This window comes from Sus scrofa, chromosome Y, assembly GCF_054392235.1.
Source record: "Sus scrofa isolate SSC_HxYL_T2T_F1_AM1 chromosome Y, Sscrofa_HxYL_maternal_Yorkshire_Landrace_v2.0, whole genome shotgun sequence".
NCBI lineage: Eukaryota > Metazoa > Chordata > Mammalia > Artiodactyla > Suidae > Sus > Sus scrofa.
Window position 1 is genome coordinate 1,956,686 of NC_139402.1, and position 16,303 is coordinate 1,972,988.

A 16,303-nucleotide genomic window follows, 5' to 3' on the forward strand; every position below is an offset into this window, starting at 1 on the left:
CCCATCCCTATGCCCTCCAGAGTGGGGTGCAAGGTCTCGGCCCTTCTTGGGGACATGGGGCCTATCACCTCTTTTCCTTGCAGAGAAGCCTCAGGCCCTCTGTGACCCCAGGGAAGGCTGGGTGCCTGAGGTTGTAGGGGAGGGTGGGGTACGGTCCCCAAGGGGGGGGGGCAGGCTGCAGGTGGGGGTCCACAGAGGTCCCCAGGAACTCGGCCTCTTCACCTGAGGCTGGAGGAGAGGAGTTGGGGTGAGGTGAGGAAGAGTCACCTACTTCTGAGGATGGCCCCATGACCCCCTCTCCCGAGACCTGCTCGCCAGTGCTCCCGCCCACCCACCCCAGTCTCTTGTTTCCCAGCCTGTAGCTCTCCAGCTTCTTGCAAAGAGAGTTCACTTGTGGGCAGGGGTCCCCAGACTGGGTCTGGGTGGAAGATGTGCCCCGTGCAGTGAGTGACAGGGGGCCACTCAGGAGGGGCTGGGCCTCTGCAAGGATGGTGGGCTTCTGGGCCGCCTCTCGCCCCGCGCGCGCCCAGCGCACCCCCGCTCCGGGTGCGGCCCTCGGCGTTTCCCCCTCCGACCCGCGAGGCAGCCGCATGCATAATGTATGAGGGGCTATTTGTAATTCTGTGTGATATCCGCGCGCCTCCACTTTGATTAGAGGGCCGCGGTGACAAAGACCTGTTTGTCAAGTTGCAAGGGCGTCTTCGCCTTTCGCTTTTGAAGTCCAGGGGAGGCGGCAGCCTCCAAATCCCCAGGCTCTGGCCTCCGCCCCACGCGGGGCAGGGCAGCCAGCCGGGACCGCGCGGAGAGGCCTGGACGCAGAGCTTCCCCGTTCCCGGAGGACGGATGGAGGGCGGAGAGCAGGAAAAATGAGGGGGGAGAGATGGAGGAAGCGAGGGAGGGAGAAAGGGAAGGAGGGACCTGAAGAAGGAAGGGAGGGAGGGAAGAAAGGAAAGACAGAAGGAAGGAGGAAGGAAGGAAGAGAGGGAGGGAGGGAGGGAGGGCTGGCCTGTTTCCACACTGGTCCCCCTCTTCCCCCGCCTCTAGGGCTTTACAGCTCCTCCCCCCGCCCCCCACCGAGGCACCCCGGTGTGAACCCGATCCCAGTCCCAATTTCAGAGAAAATGTTCACCTTCCTTCCCAAGAAGGAAACTACAGTCAGGCTCGCGACGCCGGACACACCGCCGCTGGGGACCGCGGACGGTTCCCCCATCCTGGGGTCTGATTAACCGGCACTGCGGAGGAAGAACTGATCTCAGAAAAGGCCAAGGAAACTCCTCAAAAACCCACAACAGCCCCCTCCACCCTGCACCCCCCGCCAAAAGCCTGGTCCCAACTCTGGCATGGGGCAGGGGTGGGGGTAGGGGTTGGAAGGGGGAGACGAGGGAGAGATGGCAGAAAAAAGAGGGGGATACAGCAAAGTTACTTTATTGGCAGATGGAATTGAGCAGAGAGGGTGACAGGTCTGGTTGCCGGAGTTGCAAAATGAAATTCATATTGCAGTCGAGAAAAGGTGGCTCCTTCTAAGCACATTGAAAAGTTGCGAGACAGGCAGGATCTGGTTGCGAGCACCGTGGCACAACCGAAAATACCTATAGTTCCCCCCAATAAGTCTCCCAGACACCAGGCTGACAGCACGGCTCTAAAGGAGGCTGCGTCGGTCCGGCCGAGCGGGATGTGACGCGCGCCCGAGGACCGCTGTGTACAAACCAGTTCTCCCAGCGACCCGCCGGCTTCTTCTCGGCGTCTGGACCACGGCGCTCCGGGCGCTCCTGGCCCGCGGCGTCCGTGTGTCCGGCCTCCGCGGCGCCTGCCTCTCCGAGGTCTGCGAGTCGCTCTGCACCGCCGCCGCCTAGGCTCCGGCGCCCGCGCACGAAGAGGCAGGGGCCCCTTCCTCTCCCTTTCGGGGTCTTCGGGCTGTTCTCCCCAATCAGGCCGCGCGCACCTGCGCTACCCGTTCGCCCTGCGGGCCGCAGCGGCGGCTCCAGCCCGCAATTCCATCGCGTCTCCAATTTGGAGTCAACCCTGCTCTGCGATGGCGCGTCACCGCCGCCCGGGTCCCCTCGGCGGAGTCTCCGCACGGCCACGCCGGGACCCATCCGGCGAGGATACCGTTCGAGGCGCGAGGAGGCTGCGCTCCTCCCGGTGTCCGCCGGCAAGGACGTCCTTGCGAGCTCTAAACTCCTCCTCGAGTTTCGTTTCCGCCAGCCGTTGAGAGAATGCCCATACCTGTTTGGGGCGCCGGCGCCTGCGCCCGCTCGCGCGCGCGCGCCCTCTCTCCCCTCTCTCCCCCTTCAAAAACTTGATCTTTACCTCTCCACACCAAGGTGCACAGACGCCAAACAGTGATGAAATGAAAAGAAAGCCAATTGCCGGACTGGAGGTGGGGGAGAGATAGCGTCTCTGCTACACCCGCCGCCGAGCCGGGAGCTGTAATTGCAGCAGACAGGGAGCGCTGGGGGTTGGGCGGAGGTAGCCGTGTATAAATAGTGAGATCTCAAATTGAAAGGCATAAATAACAGCAGGAGGGATCTCACCCTCACACGGACCGTCCTCTCCGCGCGGGAGGCGTGCGGACCACAGCCCGGCTCCCAGCCAGCCCCGCCGAGCCCCGCGGACCCCCGCAGCCCCCGGCAGCCATGGAGGAGCTGACGGCTTTTGTATCCAAATCTTTTGACCAGAAAAGCAAAGAGAGCAGCGGCGGCGGCGGCGGCGGCGGAGGCAAGAAGGACTCCATCACGTACAGGGAAGTTTTGGAGAGCGGACTGGCCCGCTCGCGGGAGCTGGGGGGCTCGGATTCCAACCTCCAGGACATAACGGAGGGCAGCGGCCACTGTCCGGTGCATCTCTTTAAGGACCACGTGGACAACGACAAGGACAAACTGAAAGAGTTCGGCACGGGGAGGGCTGCGGAAGGTAAGCTCTCGGGACTCTGGGTCCGGGCCCCTCCCGGGGACCACCGCGCCTCCTCGCCACCGAGCCTGGCAGCCTGCCCCTCGCCCCGCGAGCGGGGCGGCCCCGGGCGCCGCGGCTTGCTCTCGATTCGACCGCAAACTCTGAATGTACAGCCACGGCTCAGACAGAGAGGCCCCAGCAATCCATGGCCGGTCGTTTCGAGGAAAGGAGGCAAACCGGCTTCGGGAGTATTCGGCGGGAGAGGCGGGGAGGCAGGGAAGGAGGCGGGCAGGGGAAGCGAGGATGGGCAGCGGCTGGGGCCGCGCGCTGCCCGCGGATCGCTTCGCAGGGCGTTGGCGCCGGGCCCCGCAGCGGGAACTTTCCCGGGTTGAGGGGGATCCGGGAGGAACGGGTTTGTAACCCGAGGCCGGCTGTAAGGCTGCCGGGCGCGTGCAGGTCTGCCTGCCGTTCCTTCTAACATCCTCTCCCACGGCTGCAGGGAGATCCGCTTGCATCTCCGCCCGCGCCCACCGCCTGCAGGCTGCCCCAGCTCGACGTGGGCAGCGTGGAGCACCGCGCTGGCCCGCGATCGGGGAGGCGCCGCGAGCCGCTTTCACCTATGTCCCTCATCCTGCGCCCCTCGGCACTAGTTCCTCTTAGGGAAAACTTTCGCCTTGAACCTTGGGACTTGATCTTGGACTGTAAATTAAAACCGGCCCCGCGCCTGCAGGTGGTCAGGGTCTGCACGGGGTAGAAGGGCCCCGGGGAAGCTAGTGGCCACGGGCATGGGCCGCCCTACCCCAGGGCGTCAGGGTGCAGCTGGCCTTCTTGCAGGCCGACAGCGTCCTGGGCCTCCTTCTGCTGCTTTTCCCAAAATCTCCCCAGCGCGCGCTCGGTTGTTGAATTCGGGAAAAGGCAGATTTATACGGGTTCCCCCAGAGGGGCAGGGGTGGTCCCACCCGGGGGGGAAGAGCTGTACAAACAGAGCAACCAGCAGCTATAAATCAGGACTGAAACTGGCTGGATTTCTCAGGGGGCACCACTTGAAAGGGTATGAAGATCTGTGCCTGATGCCACAGAGGGGAACCTCGGAAGCTTTGGCTCCTGGGTCCTGTTTCACTCCCCGTCAGCCTTCCGAGGGTCCAGAATGAACAGATGCTTCCCTTCCAGGAAGCCCATGTCCCCTGGTCTTGTGGCCCTTAAGCTGTGGCAGCAGGGTCCAGGTATGCTGGCCCTGCAGCTCAGCAGATGACCCAGACATCTTCCAGAGGCCTCGACCTTGTAGAAGCAGAGAGCTGGCAGCCCGGGCAGCTTGGGCCTGGCCTGCCCGGCTCACCCCGTGGTGAGGCCTGGGGCACCTGGCTCTGTGCTTCCTGTGAGGAGAGTTTCTTTTGAAGACACAGCTGTCAGCTGTCTGCGCTCTGGTCAGGGCCTACAGTTGACCTCCCAGGGCTCTGGGTGCTGGGTTCCCGTGCCATCAGAAGAGGCCGAGGCCCCTTCTCTCACCCCAGCAGCTGAGGGGCCGGATCCAAAAAAAAATGGCCCTGGGGAGGTGAGCAGATCCAGGCCTTTTTGAAACAGAGAGGGAAGCGAGGCAGCAGAGGGGCTGGAAAACCCCAGCTGCACCTTCTCCTCCCCTGGGTGTGCAGAACCCACCAAGGACTGAGCCCATGGGAGATGTGTGGCTCCAGAGTAATGCGGTGTCTTGGGCACCGGAGCAGCGTGTCCTGCTGAGCCGTGCGCTGGGGCCGGTGGGCTTTGCAGAGCCTGCTGTGGGTTCTGGAGGACTTTGAAGGGCAGCTTCTCGGCTGGCGTCAATCCCTCAGGTCCAGACTTAAGAAAGCTGAAGGGGAAGCAGAGTTGGGGGCTCTGGGAAAGGACTGATGGTTGGGGAGACACAGGGTACCCTTGGAAATGCATTTCTTTCTGGTGGTGAGGGGGATTTGAAATCCCAGTTGGAGTTGAGAGCTCAGGGCTCAGAAGCCTGGAGAAGAGACTTTTAGGCAGACTCAGGACTTGGGTTCCGCTGTTGGGCTCAGGGACCCTGTGGGGAGGCGGGTATCAGCGTTTCCTTCCGGCCACGCAGAAGGTTTGGGGCTTCTCACTCTGCAAGCTTCTGGGCTTTTGGCCGAGGGGCTTCTGCGGTACTTCCAGGCCCTTTCAGAACTCGTGGGACCCAAGCCTCCTGGGCTCTGGACTCCTGAGGGGCGGCCTCTTCTTGACACACAAGGGGACATTTGGAGGGCAAGAGGGGACATCTAGGAGGGCACGGGGTCCTGAGGTGGGGAGAAACAGCACCAGAAAACGCCAAGGCTGCTGAAATACAGCTCTCACCGAGGGGCCAGCTTTTATTTTAAATCTGAGCTTGGTGAGGGGCTCTGTTTCCTAAAGGTGAGAAGGAGAAGTTGCCAGGTTAGAATTTCTTAAATCCTGACTTTATTGCCTGACACCCTACCGGCTTCCCCAGCAAATACAGGCGCTTTCATAATTTTTGGATGCAAGAAAAGTGCCACTCTTGGCATCCTGGTGGGGCACGAGAATATGTGTCCAAGACACCAAGGGACAGACCAGGTAGCCAAAGGACTCTGCTGCCGCACACATCCCCAGCCGTCACGCAGGTGTACATTAAGACATGGCTTCGCTGTCTGGGTCATAAAGAGACCTGAGTCGGCAGACAACCAGCTCCACGTTGTCCTGAGGGAGGCTCCGGCCCGGCTGGCGCGGCCTTGTCCCGCTGCGCTGCAGGCGGGGACAGTGGATGTCCTGGGCCAGGGCCGTAGCGGGCCTGGGCTTTCCCTGCGCCCTCCGCAGGCGCGCCACCAGGGACCCCACACTTGAGCGATTCTGCTTAAGCTTCTTTGACTTAATAATATTTAACACTCTACTTCCCTTAAAAAAAAAAAAAGAAGAGAGAGAGGGAGAAAGAGAGAGGGAGAGGTTAGGCTATGTCAATATATCAACAGAGGCGAAGTGGGTAATTGAGGAAAGTATTCAGAGATTAGGCCAAGGAACACGGCCGCCGAGGCGCCGGCGCTGGTGCCGAGTTATTATGAAAGAGCGCGTCTTTCCCCCAAGTTTGCCGTATCGACTTGACGCATCTTTGCGTCCGGGCTCGTGGGCCACTGAGGCCCCTCCGCCGCGGGCACACACAGGCTTGCCCCTCGCACGAGCCGGGAGAGGCGGGAGCGGGTGGAGGGGCTCCGGGGCCGGACGGGGGCCTCGGGGCCTCAGAGCTGTGCCCTCGGCCCCGCTCGCAGGTATTTACGACTGCAAGGACAAGCGCGAGGACGTGAAGTCAGAGGACGAGGACGGGCAGACGAAGCTGAAGCAGCGGCGCAGCCGCACCAACTTCACGCTGGAGCAGCTGAACGAGCTGGAGCGGCTCTTCGACGAGACGCACTACCCCGACGCCTTCATGCGCGAGGAGCTCAGCCAGCGCCTGGGGCTCTCTGAGGCGCGCGTGCAGGTGAGACCGCCGCCCGGCAGGGACACCCGAGGCGCGCCCCCCTGGCTCGGCCGCCGCGCCCTTCCCGGAGCGGGGATACGCGCGGGGCGGGCTGGACCCCGGCCTTTCGAGGGCGCCCCAGGGCCTGGCGAGTCGGGTCGTTAGCGCCTTGCCCGGCAGGCTTGCCCTCCACCTCCAGCTCATCAGGAATTTTGTTCTCTACTTCCCAATGACTTGGTTCTCCTCCCCGCTCTTCGCCAGCCCCCACCTTCCACTCCAGGGAGCGGCAAGCTGGGGAGGGGAGGCGAGGGGCTGGGGTTGGGGCGGGGGTGGGGGGGGGCGTCTCGCACACTCGGCGTCTGGATGAGCGGCCGCTGCTGCCCGCGCGGGGCCGGATTAGCCCAGGCGCGGGGCAGGGGGGCTCGAGGGCTAGGGGACACGCGGGCGCATGAATTCGTGATGCCCATCTGGCGAGCCACCGTCCGCGGGGGCCCTGGGTGTGCGCCCGCACGTGCGCTGAGAAGGGACGCTCCTGTGAGCCTTTCAGGGGCTTTGTCAAGGAGAAGTTAAATGTATTCATTTATTTATGGGGGAGGGGAGCAGAGGTTCCCTCAAAGTCGTCTCCTCCAGGTCGTGCAGACCTCTCCCGGGAGGTGGGAGGTCCGGCCTCGGGGCTCTGCTGGGCGTCCCGGTCCCGTCGGTTTTGACGGTTCTGGGCAGGACAGCAGGGCCAAGGAGAGAAGGAAAAGGGGGTCAGGGTCTCAGGGGACTGGTTATTTAAATAAATGGAATTAGTGTTGCCGACGGGGGAGGGGCACGTGTAAAGCCAGGGCTTGGAAGGAACGGGGTGTCTTCTTGATAAAGGGTTAACCTAGTTAAACACAGCTTCGCCGGGCTTGACTGATGAAGTGGAAACACAGAAAGCGTTCTACGGATAGTGTTTTATGAAATCCTTAATTGGGGGGGGGGGAGCTGTTTGCCCCCTTGCTCCTTTCCTCCTTCCCGGTTGCAGCAACAAAAAAACAACCAACCAACCAACCAAACAAAACAAAAAACAAAAAAACCCCGATTACTTCAGAGGAAGTGCAATGCGTCTCCGAGTGTGTCCAGAATTCTCAGCTGCAGTGGTGCCCAGGACCATCCTGCTTTGCTGGGACCACGGGCAGAACAGCCCTGAGGAGTGTCCCCCAGTCCCCAGGCATCCGTGGCCAGGGCGGGGGTGGGCAGGCAGGCTGACCACCTTTCTCCCGAAAGATGGATGGGGCTGCACCATATAAATTAATGAAAAGATTAAACTTTCGCTGAAGGGGACATCAACTTTTATGTCATCTCACAGTCCTTCTGCCTGTATTATCTCCAGGCCTTGATGTACTGTTTCTATAAAAATAAATTACTTGTAATTTAATTCCACACTATTTCTTTCAGTAGTCTATTACTGGATAGCACCTTAGCAGGAGGCGGTTGGCAGAAAATTGGTTCTTGGGTGGCTACAGATCTTGAGAAAGGCCCTAAAATAAAAAGGGGTGGGGAAACGGAGTGCCTATCGATCCAGAGGCGAATTAAAATTTAACGACTGTAAATAATAATAAAAACAAACGTGGGAATAGAAGAAAAAGAAATAATTTCCTATTGGCCACGGAGAAAAGACTCCTATAGTAAAGAGAAGCCAGAAAGTCCTCATAACAGCCAATTCGTTAAAATGTGCACCCCGGTCAGTTGTGCAGAAGTCAGGGGGGCTGCGGGAGGGAAAATAAAGCGGGGGCAGGAAGAGATGAAAATGCAGTAGATTTTAATCCTTCTCTGAACCTTTCGGTAATCCTTTTCAGTACAGCCTGTCCTGTGTCGTTCAAGGATAGAGTTTCAATTTAGTGTGGAAATTTGCTGTAAATAAATTGGGGACCCTTTGGAAGCTGGTCCTTATTAACCTTTTATTTTTAGTGTTGTAGTGGAAACTCACATCACACAGCTGTCAGGGTTATAATCGAAAGTTATGAGACCGCGGTGAGGAGCGGGCGGTAATTTAATTACAACAAATATCTTTGGGTTTATGGCGCAGAGCTAAATTAAATGTCATTATTCACTGTCTGTAATGGAAATCAAAAGGAAATCAGATTACAGCATTTGTGAAAGAAATCAGCGACTGCTCCTTAATGAAGAAATAACTGTCTAAACCACTGTAGTACAGCTTCCTTACCATATTCACGACTAATTGGAATTGATTGTGAATCACCCCCAGACTGATGGATTATCACAGAACGCAGCGGCTAATTCATCACTTTTATTCTCCATAATCTTTTTTTTTTTTTTTCCCCTTTCCCCTCGCTGAAGAGAAAGTGAGCTTGCTTTCTGGATTTAAATAGGATTCTGTTTTTGAAAAATGCCTTGGGGTGGGGGTGGGGTAGGACGTGCCCATTTGGCTCTGCTCTGGGTCCGGGGCAGGGGCGGGCCGCAAGGAGAGGGAGGCATTCAGGTCCGAAAGGGGTCCACTGGGACCTCCGGCTTGGGTTGGGGGGCTCCGGCGTGGGGGTGCCATGTGGGGGGAGAAGACTGTGAGTGCAGGCTTTGGAAATGGAGTAAAGCTCAGCCAATCTTGGCTTGGAGCGGCACGGTTTGGGGAAGTACCGTGGGGGGGAGACTGCCTCAAAGTTTGTCAGGCTCCCTGCAGCCTGGCTGGCGGGGTGAGCTTTCGAACCTTCTGGAAAGACAATCCCGCCATTGGCCCATGGCTCAGTCTTGGATAGAAAACTGTCCTGTCAGAGCCTGCGATGGAAAAGTTGAGCTTTCAATCTCCTGGGTGGGGTGGAGAGTGGCCGGCAGGAAGGCTCTCTCGGTGCTAGTGATTCTGCACGGTCAGCCAGTGACCATCTTGGGGTGGGGGAGGGAGGAGGGAGGCATCTGTGGCCTCCGTGGCCCTCGGGCCCTTTGGAGGAGAGGGGAGTGTGCGTTGGTGGGGGGGCACGCTTTGCACCCAAAGCTTGCAATCAGGCCTGTGAAGCTGGCTGGGCTGGGCAGGGCCCAACCCCCTTTCCTGCCCGACCCCTGGAGAGGGCACCCGAAGAATGAGATGTCCTTAGGAGGCCGGTGCCTGCAGTGGCAGAGCACACATTTTTGGGGTGTGCCTGGTCTTTAGGAGGTTCCTGGCTCTGTAGTAGTAAAGGGGACCCCAGGCTTCCAGGGAGCACACGGAAGATATGGACATTTCTAGACTCAGGAGGGCATCCGGAGCCTGACCGGGGAGGAGGCCGGATTTGGAGTTGTCTATGCACCTGTGCCCTCCCTCTTCATGCGCTGCCAAGGTCCAGAAGGCAAGACGTGAGGGCAGAAGGTCAGCTTCTACCTGAGCCCCACGGGGTGGTGGGGGAAATTTCTACACTGAGCGCTCTGGGACATCCGAGGACCCGCATACTCGCATTAGATGTGAGAGTGGGAGTTCCCTGGTGGCTCAGAGGGTTAGGGATACAACATTGCCCCTGCTGTGCCTCCAGCCACTGCTGTGGTGTGGGTTCGATCCCTGGCCAGGGAACTTCTGCTTGCCAAGGGTGCAGTGCAGGGGGAAAAAAAAAGGAGGGGTGTATGTTGACTTAGAGGGCAGTGAAGACAGTCCCAGCTCCTGGCAGCCACTTCCGGGGTGCTGGGGTCGGAGAGAGAGAGGGGTCCAAGGCAGGGAGGGGCCAGCTCTTTGAGCAATGGCTCCCCGAGACCCCTGCACTGACTCTGGCCTTGCTCCCTGAGGCCGGGCGGGCTCACCGGGTGCACGTCTGTCCGTTCTGTTCCCAGGTTTGGTTCCAGAACCGGAGAGCCAAGTGCAGAAAGCAAGAGAACCAGATGCACAAAGGTAGGTGAGGGGCCGCCGGGCGTCGGGGGGGCTGGGCCGGCGGCCACGGAGCTGGGGCGGGCCCACCCCAGGCGTTGGGAGGAGGCGCGGGGTACACGCCTCCTGTGTTTGCTCCCGCAGGCGTTATCCTGGGCACCGCCAGCCACCTGGACGCCTGCAGGGTGGCTCCCTACGTGAACATGGGTGCGCTAAGGATGCCTTTCCAACAGGTAGCTCGTTTTTTTCATTGCTTCCGAAGAACCTAACGGGCCCGCGGCCTCCCCGCCGAGCTGGCGTCCTGCCTCCGCGGGCTCTTCCCGCCCTCGCCGAAGAAAGGAGGCCGCTTTTACAAGGGGGACATTTATAAACCCGCTGGCACGCAGTAACTTCACGCCGTAAAACTCCCAGGGTTCCCTTGGGGAGGGCTAGGACATAAACCCAAACACAATTGTGCAAAAGTCGGAGGGGAAAAAATCCCACCCACCCGGGAACCACCCACTCGCTGGCCGCCTGGGAAGCTGGTGGGAGGAGGGTTTGCTCCGGTTTGAGTGTGAGGACCCACGTCAACCCCCAGCCCTGCGCCCCAGTTTGCTCAGGGCTTCTCAGGGTGTTCTGCGCCCCTCCTGGACCTGGGCCTTGCCTTGCATGCCTCACGGTGGGGGCATCTGCCCAGCCTGGAGCAGAGTAGGGAGGCGGGCTAGAGCCCCGTAGCCTCAGGACTCGGCTGGGGGGGGGGGCAGCTTGGGGGCGTGGCGTGCCCCTCCCCCCCCCCCCCCCCCCCGGCAGGGCGGAGGCGTGGCCGTCAGGCACAGCACCTTTGCTCCTACCTGCAGGCCCTCATTTGCATGGGGACTCAGGTTCGCTGAGGGGCGCGAGGTCTGGTGGGTCTGGTTCTTGCCTGGAGAGGTCAGGTAGCTGTGACACCATGGTGATGGGGGAGGGGTTGGCCCAGCCACCTGCTCTCAGACTCGGGGCTCCCGAGACTGAAGAGGGTCCAGGGCCTCCGTGCACAGGGAGGAGCCTGCACCCCGCTGCCTCGGGTCCTCACCTACCTGGCTGGGCCCATCTTCCATCCCCCAGCCGCTTTCCCCAGGGCAGGGTGGCCCCTCGGCATCGCAGGAACAGCTGCCCCAACGTGGAGTCAGCCTAGGTCCAAGTGAAATTAGGCTGTGCGAGCCCTTAGGTGGGGATGTGCTTCTGGAAGGTTCGGGATTCTGGGTCCCTGGGAGTGGTTGTGGGGGAGGCTGCGACGCGTCAAAGAATGAGAGGAGGATCTGGGCAGGAAGAGGTGCCAGCTGTAGACAGCCAGACGCTCCCCAGGACGCGGGCGCAGGGATCTGGTTCCCCAGATCTGGTTCTGTCCGAAGGGGCCAGGGACCTCGCCCGCACACCGGGTGTCCAGAGGACAGTGCGCGGTGGTGTCCGCGGGAGAGGAGGCGCCCTCGGGGTCTTGGGGCGGGAAAGCCCCCTTAGAAGCGGAGTCCGCAATGTGTCTGTCCCGGCAGGTCCAGGCGCAGCTGCAGCTGGAAGGCGTGGCGCACGCTCACCCGCACCTGCACCCGCACCTGGCGGCTCATGCGCCCTACCTGATGTTCCCGCCGCCGCCCTTTGGGCTGCCCATCGCGTCCCTGGCCGAGTCGGCCTCGGCGGCCGCCGTGGTGGCCGCCGCCGCCAAGAGCAACAGCAAGAACTCCAGTATCGCCGACCTGCGGCTGAAGGCACGCAAGCACGCGGAGGCCTTGGGGCTCTGACCCGCCGCCCGGCTCCGCCCCCAACCCGGCTCCGCCACCCCGTCCGCGCTGCGCCCCGCATTCTCGCCTCCGACGGCCGCACAGACTCCCCAGAGCAAGGGCGCAGAGGCCTCCCCGCCCGGGGCAGCCCCGGGGGCCCCGGCCGGCCTAGAGAGGGGGCGGCCCGGGACCGCACGACCCCGCCCGACCCTCACAGAGTCTGTGCCGCAGAGAGCGCAGGCAACGGTGGGACTACCCAACCCAGCCCTGGACCTCCGCCTCCGACCCTGGGCCACGTGCCGCACCCCGTCGCTTCCTCTGCTGCCAGCGTTCCCACCCTGTGCATGCGGCCTCCTCCGCGCCTTTCCGAGATCTTCGAGCCTGTTAAACAGAACGGTCTGGGGCTGGTCTCCTCTCAAGACGCCGAGGCTTGGATACCAACAAGTTCATTCACTGCCACGAAGTTCATGACATCCGAGGAGCCGCAGGACCCGTGTGGATTTCGACGCGGGTTGTTGCATCGGAGGCAGGGGCTCCGCTCGGCCACCCACCCCCACCCCGCAAGGCAGCAATAACGGAAACGAGTCTGACGACCTCACCAAGGTGGTGGTGGGGGGGGGACCCTCAGTGTCCGGAGTTGTGACCTTCCTGGGGGCCTGGCCTGCCGTCTTCATGCGAACGGTGGGCCCCAAAGCACCGGGTGGAAGATTCCTTGTGCCACAGAACAGGCAACGTTATCACGTTTCCAGTCTAGGATTCCCGAATTGACTTTTTTTTTTTTTTTTTTTGGCTGTTTTATTGAATTCAGATGCAAAGGGACACGGGGCACGTGGTTTTAAGGTATAATCCTGATGCAGCATCCGTGCTAGTGACATGCAATTAAGTGCAGTAAAGTGCAATATTGTAAATATTATAGATTTAAAAAAAAAAAACTTAGCTGTGCACTCTTGACCCATCGGCTTCGGACTTCAAAGGTCCTTATCTCCTCCTGCATGCTGCGGGCCCAGGGCCAGGGTGACCTGGGTGGGGAGCGCTGGGGCCGCGTGGATGTGTGTGACGTGGGACGGAGCAGGATGGGGGGGTGGCGACAGGACGAGAGGGTGGTGGCTGAGCTGCTTCTGGGAAGCGAAGCGCCTGAGACAGGGCCTTCAGGCCGTGAGTTTGAAGACAATGTTTCCTAGTAGGGTACCACTTCTGGTTTTTCTTTCTTCTTCTTTTTTTTTTTTCTCTCCTTCCTTCTTGTGCGTGGGTCTCCCCTCCCCCACCCCGTGAACACCAGATGGAAACTGGGCTGAACAGCTGGCGTGGAAGTGGGGAAAGTGGCTTGAACAGGAAGAAACCAAAGTGTTGGGGGTCCCCAGTGGTGCTTTGCATGTACTGTGTGGCGTTGGGGGGCTGTGCACCCTTGCTGGGAGGGCTACCTCAAAAACGTGCATCTCTGTTTTATTTTTTTTATTTTTGTTTGTTTGTTTGTTTGTTTGTTTTTGTCAAAAACCAGGCCTGCCCAGGCAACCATGCCGTTTCCTGAAGTGCCAGGGTCCGCTCTCTTTCCAAAACGCTTTTTAATCTTTTGCCGACTCTTTCCCCTCAGCCCTGATTGAGGTACGTTTCTTGAAGAAAAGAAAAAAAAAAAAAACAAACACAGTTTTCCTTCCGTGTAAGGGACTCTGTTCTCCCTTTGCACTGACCTGAAATGTAGTTTCCGTTCTATGCTCAGAAACTCTTTTAATCAAAAGGCCCCTTCAACATTTTTTTTTTCTAATTTTGCAATTTTAGTACAGCTCTGCAATGAGCAAGTGAGTCAGAGAAAGATTTTAAAATCACGTGCACCCCCCCATATTCATGGAATTATGGAATTTGCCTCATACGTGCAGTTCTGCTTTTAAACAGCTGTGAATTTTAAAAGGTCCCCACCTAAGAGGGAACATTACATTTTCAAAAGTGCATGTCGGATCCATTTCACAGGAGCCGCCTTCATCTTCCAGTTTAATGCTGGGCAGCCTTGGAGGTGTGACGTATTCATTTCTATTCTTTTAAAGGTTTCCCATCCTTTGTATCTAAGCATAGCCCTGTGCCACCACCCCCTCCTAAGGGGAGACTCTGTCCAGGCCAGCAGAAAGGCGGGAAGGTGGTCCAGGCCGAATCTGAGGTTGTAACGTAGAGCCACCCACTGTCAGCCCAGTGGGGAGGCTGCTGGCCAACAAGGCCCGCTGGATGGGGTCACCTCATCCCACCTTTCGTGTGGCTAGACCTGGGGCGCCCCTGCCAGGTGGGGCGCCAGGCAGATCAGGGTATGAGCCGCGGGTGTGGAGTGGAGGGACTGCCGTGGTTTCTCTCCGTGGAGCAGAGTCCTGCCACATCAGCAGAACATCCAGCGTTCAATTCAGGGCTCCTTCTGGCCGCTGCTTCCTCCTGGAACATGCAGGACGGGAGCGAGCTGTCCGCCTGAGCTGTGGTCACTTCTTCCCAGCCCTGCTCTCTGGTCACGTGCTCTCTTTTCGGTCGTCAGGAGGGTGTAGTGCGGTGAGGGTGCTTAGTGGGGGTCCAGGGAGGGCTTTTGGCGCTCAGCTTTCCCCCCCAGACGTCAGAAATTAAACTTATGGGGTGGACGCGCTGGGGCTGTTGCCGGTCTCTTCGTAAGACAAGACACTTTCTCAGAGGCATTCACGGCACTTCCATGAGGCATGTTGGTAAGGGCGCAGGCCCAGGGAGAAACACCACCCAGAAGGCTCACTGGATGAGTTCCCGCTGTGGCTCAGTAGGTTAGACCCCGACATAGAGTCCGTGAGGATGCAGGTTCAATCCCTGGCCTTGCGCAGTGGGTTAAGGACCTGGTGTGGCCTCAAGCTGTGGTGTACATAGATTGCAGATGTGGCTCGGATCCTGAATTGCTCTGACTGTGGTGTAGGCCTGAAGCTACAGCGCCGATTCCATTTGACCCCTGGCTTGGGAACGTCCACGGGCCACAGGCACAATCTTAAAAAACAGAAAAGAAAGCTCACTGGTCGGGATCTTGACTGAGGCACTGGACGCAGCATTTCTGGTTGTGAAAGCCAGGTGCGAGCTGGGGGAACTGTGGGGTTGTGCCCACGACACGTGGGCTCTGTTCTCCAAGACGGGCTGGCCCACGGGCGTGGTTCCTTTTTTCTGAGACCTTGGCCAGACAGGACTTTTAGAATGGGGATCACCCCGTTTGGCAAGAACTCTGTCCCTCCCCAGTTTGGTTGCTGAGGTGTCCATCCGTGCTGGAAGGGCACCCTTTTCCTCCTTCGTTGTGTGGCTGGCCGCTGGCATGTCCATCTCAGGGGCAAGTATGGCCTTGCCTGGGTCTTAGCAGTGGGTGTGCATTACGTGATCAAGTGTGTGACTCATGCGTACTTGGAGAAGCTCAGATCCGGACGGAGGCGCCTTCCAGGAGGAAGGGGGTGCTCCTTTGGCGGTCGGTTTTGGTGGGGGGCTTTCTTCATGGTGACAAGTGTGGCCCCTCTGCATTTCTGCAGTGGGCAGCGAGAGCTGAGCATTTGTGTTCTCCACGGTGCATAGCTGGTCATGGAAAGTGGTTGGCTGCAGAGGCTCACGTGCCCCCAGGGCATGGGACCCCCGTGCCCGCCTCACACCCCTCAGAGCTGGTCACCCTGGCTGCCCCCTTTCCTCACACAAATGTGTCCTCGGCCAGGAGTGCCTGTGATCTGTGCACTGTGGGGACATCTGGACGCTGGACACTGCCCCCCGCCCGGTCCCACCCTGGTGAACTGCCGCCTCCTCTGCTCCCACCGTTGGGTTTCGTCTAAGCCCTTGAAAGCTTCCGCAGGTGCAGGGCAAGGGGGCCTCGCCTCTCCTCAGCATTGTCAAGGGGGCCCGGTCGGCCCACTGGCTGACTTCAATGACAAACACGTTTGAGGCACTTTGCTGCTGTTCCCCTCAAGTTCAGGCGTTCGGGATGGCGGAGGGCTTTTCCATGGACAAGCTTGACATTAAAAAAAAAAAAAAAAAAAAAAAAAAAAAAAAAAAAACTGGTGCCTAATTTATTAAAAATTAGCTTAGGAATATGGTGATGTTTTTCAAGACACGCAAACACGATGCAATTTATAAATGTTCTATTGAAATTTGATATTTAACGCGAAACCGGTTGAGGAATGTAGAAAAATATCAAATTTCAAAGCTATTCAGCGCACTATTTATTGAAAGGCGATGGTTTCACAAAGCCAGCCCCGGCCGTGCGTGGAGCCCCCATCTCGGGAGGGGCCGAGGTGTCTGCTTCCTTGATAGTGGATGGATGTGGATGTGTTATTTATTTTTTTTTTGCCCTTTGGTTGAAAGTTCATAAATATGTGCTATTTTAATTATGTGGAGTGTAAATTTGACGTTGCCTTGCCTTTATTTTTATATTTTTTAAGCCTGTTGCTTTTTTCCCCCCGTGTC

At 59.0% G+C, this 16,303-nt stretch overlaps 1 protein-coding gene across 1 annotated transcript; it reads left to right on the top strand.

Annotated features, from left to right (window-relative positions):
* The first annotated feature begins 2,609 nt into the window (after positions 1-2,609).
* On the top strand, positions 2,610-12,073 carry LOC110255212 (short stature homeobox protein). The gene is made up of 5 exons (XM_003134914.4): positions 2,610-2,913; positions 6,150-6,358; positions 10,115-10,172; positions 10,293-10,381; positions 11,657-12,073. The coding sequence occupies exons 1-5, from the start codon at positions 2,637-2,639 to the stop codon at positions 11,900-11,902; spliced, it is 879 nt and encodes a 292-aa protein (XP_003134962.1). The 5' UTR covers positions 2,610-2,636; the 3' UTR covers positions 11,903-12,073.
* The last annotated feature ends 4,230 nt before the right edge of the window (positions 12,074-16,303 follow it).

What these genes read in the sequence shown, in the direction of transcription:
- LOC110255212 (XM_003134914.4), top strand. Translation starts at nt 2,637, where the DNA reads ATGGAGGAGCTGACGGCTTTTGTATCCAAATCTTTTGACCAGAAAAGC. An exon ending in AGAGAACCAGATGCACAAAG is followed by an intron (nt 10,173 to 10,292) that starts GTAGGTGAGGGG and finishes TTGCTCCCGCAG; the next exon opens with GCGTTATCCTGGGCACCGCC. An exon ending in TAAGGATGCCTTTCCAACAG is followed by an intron (nt 10,382 to 11,656) that starts GTAGCTCGTTTT and finishes CTGTCCCGGCAG; the next exon opens with GTCCAGGCGCAGCTGCAGCT.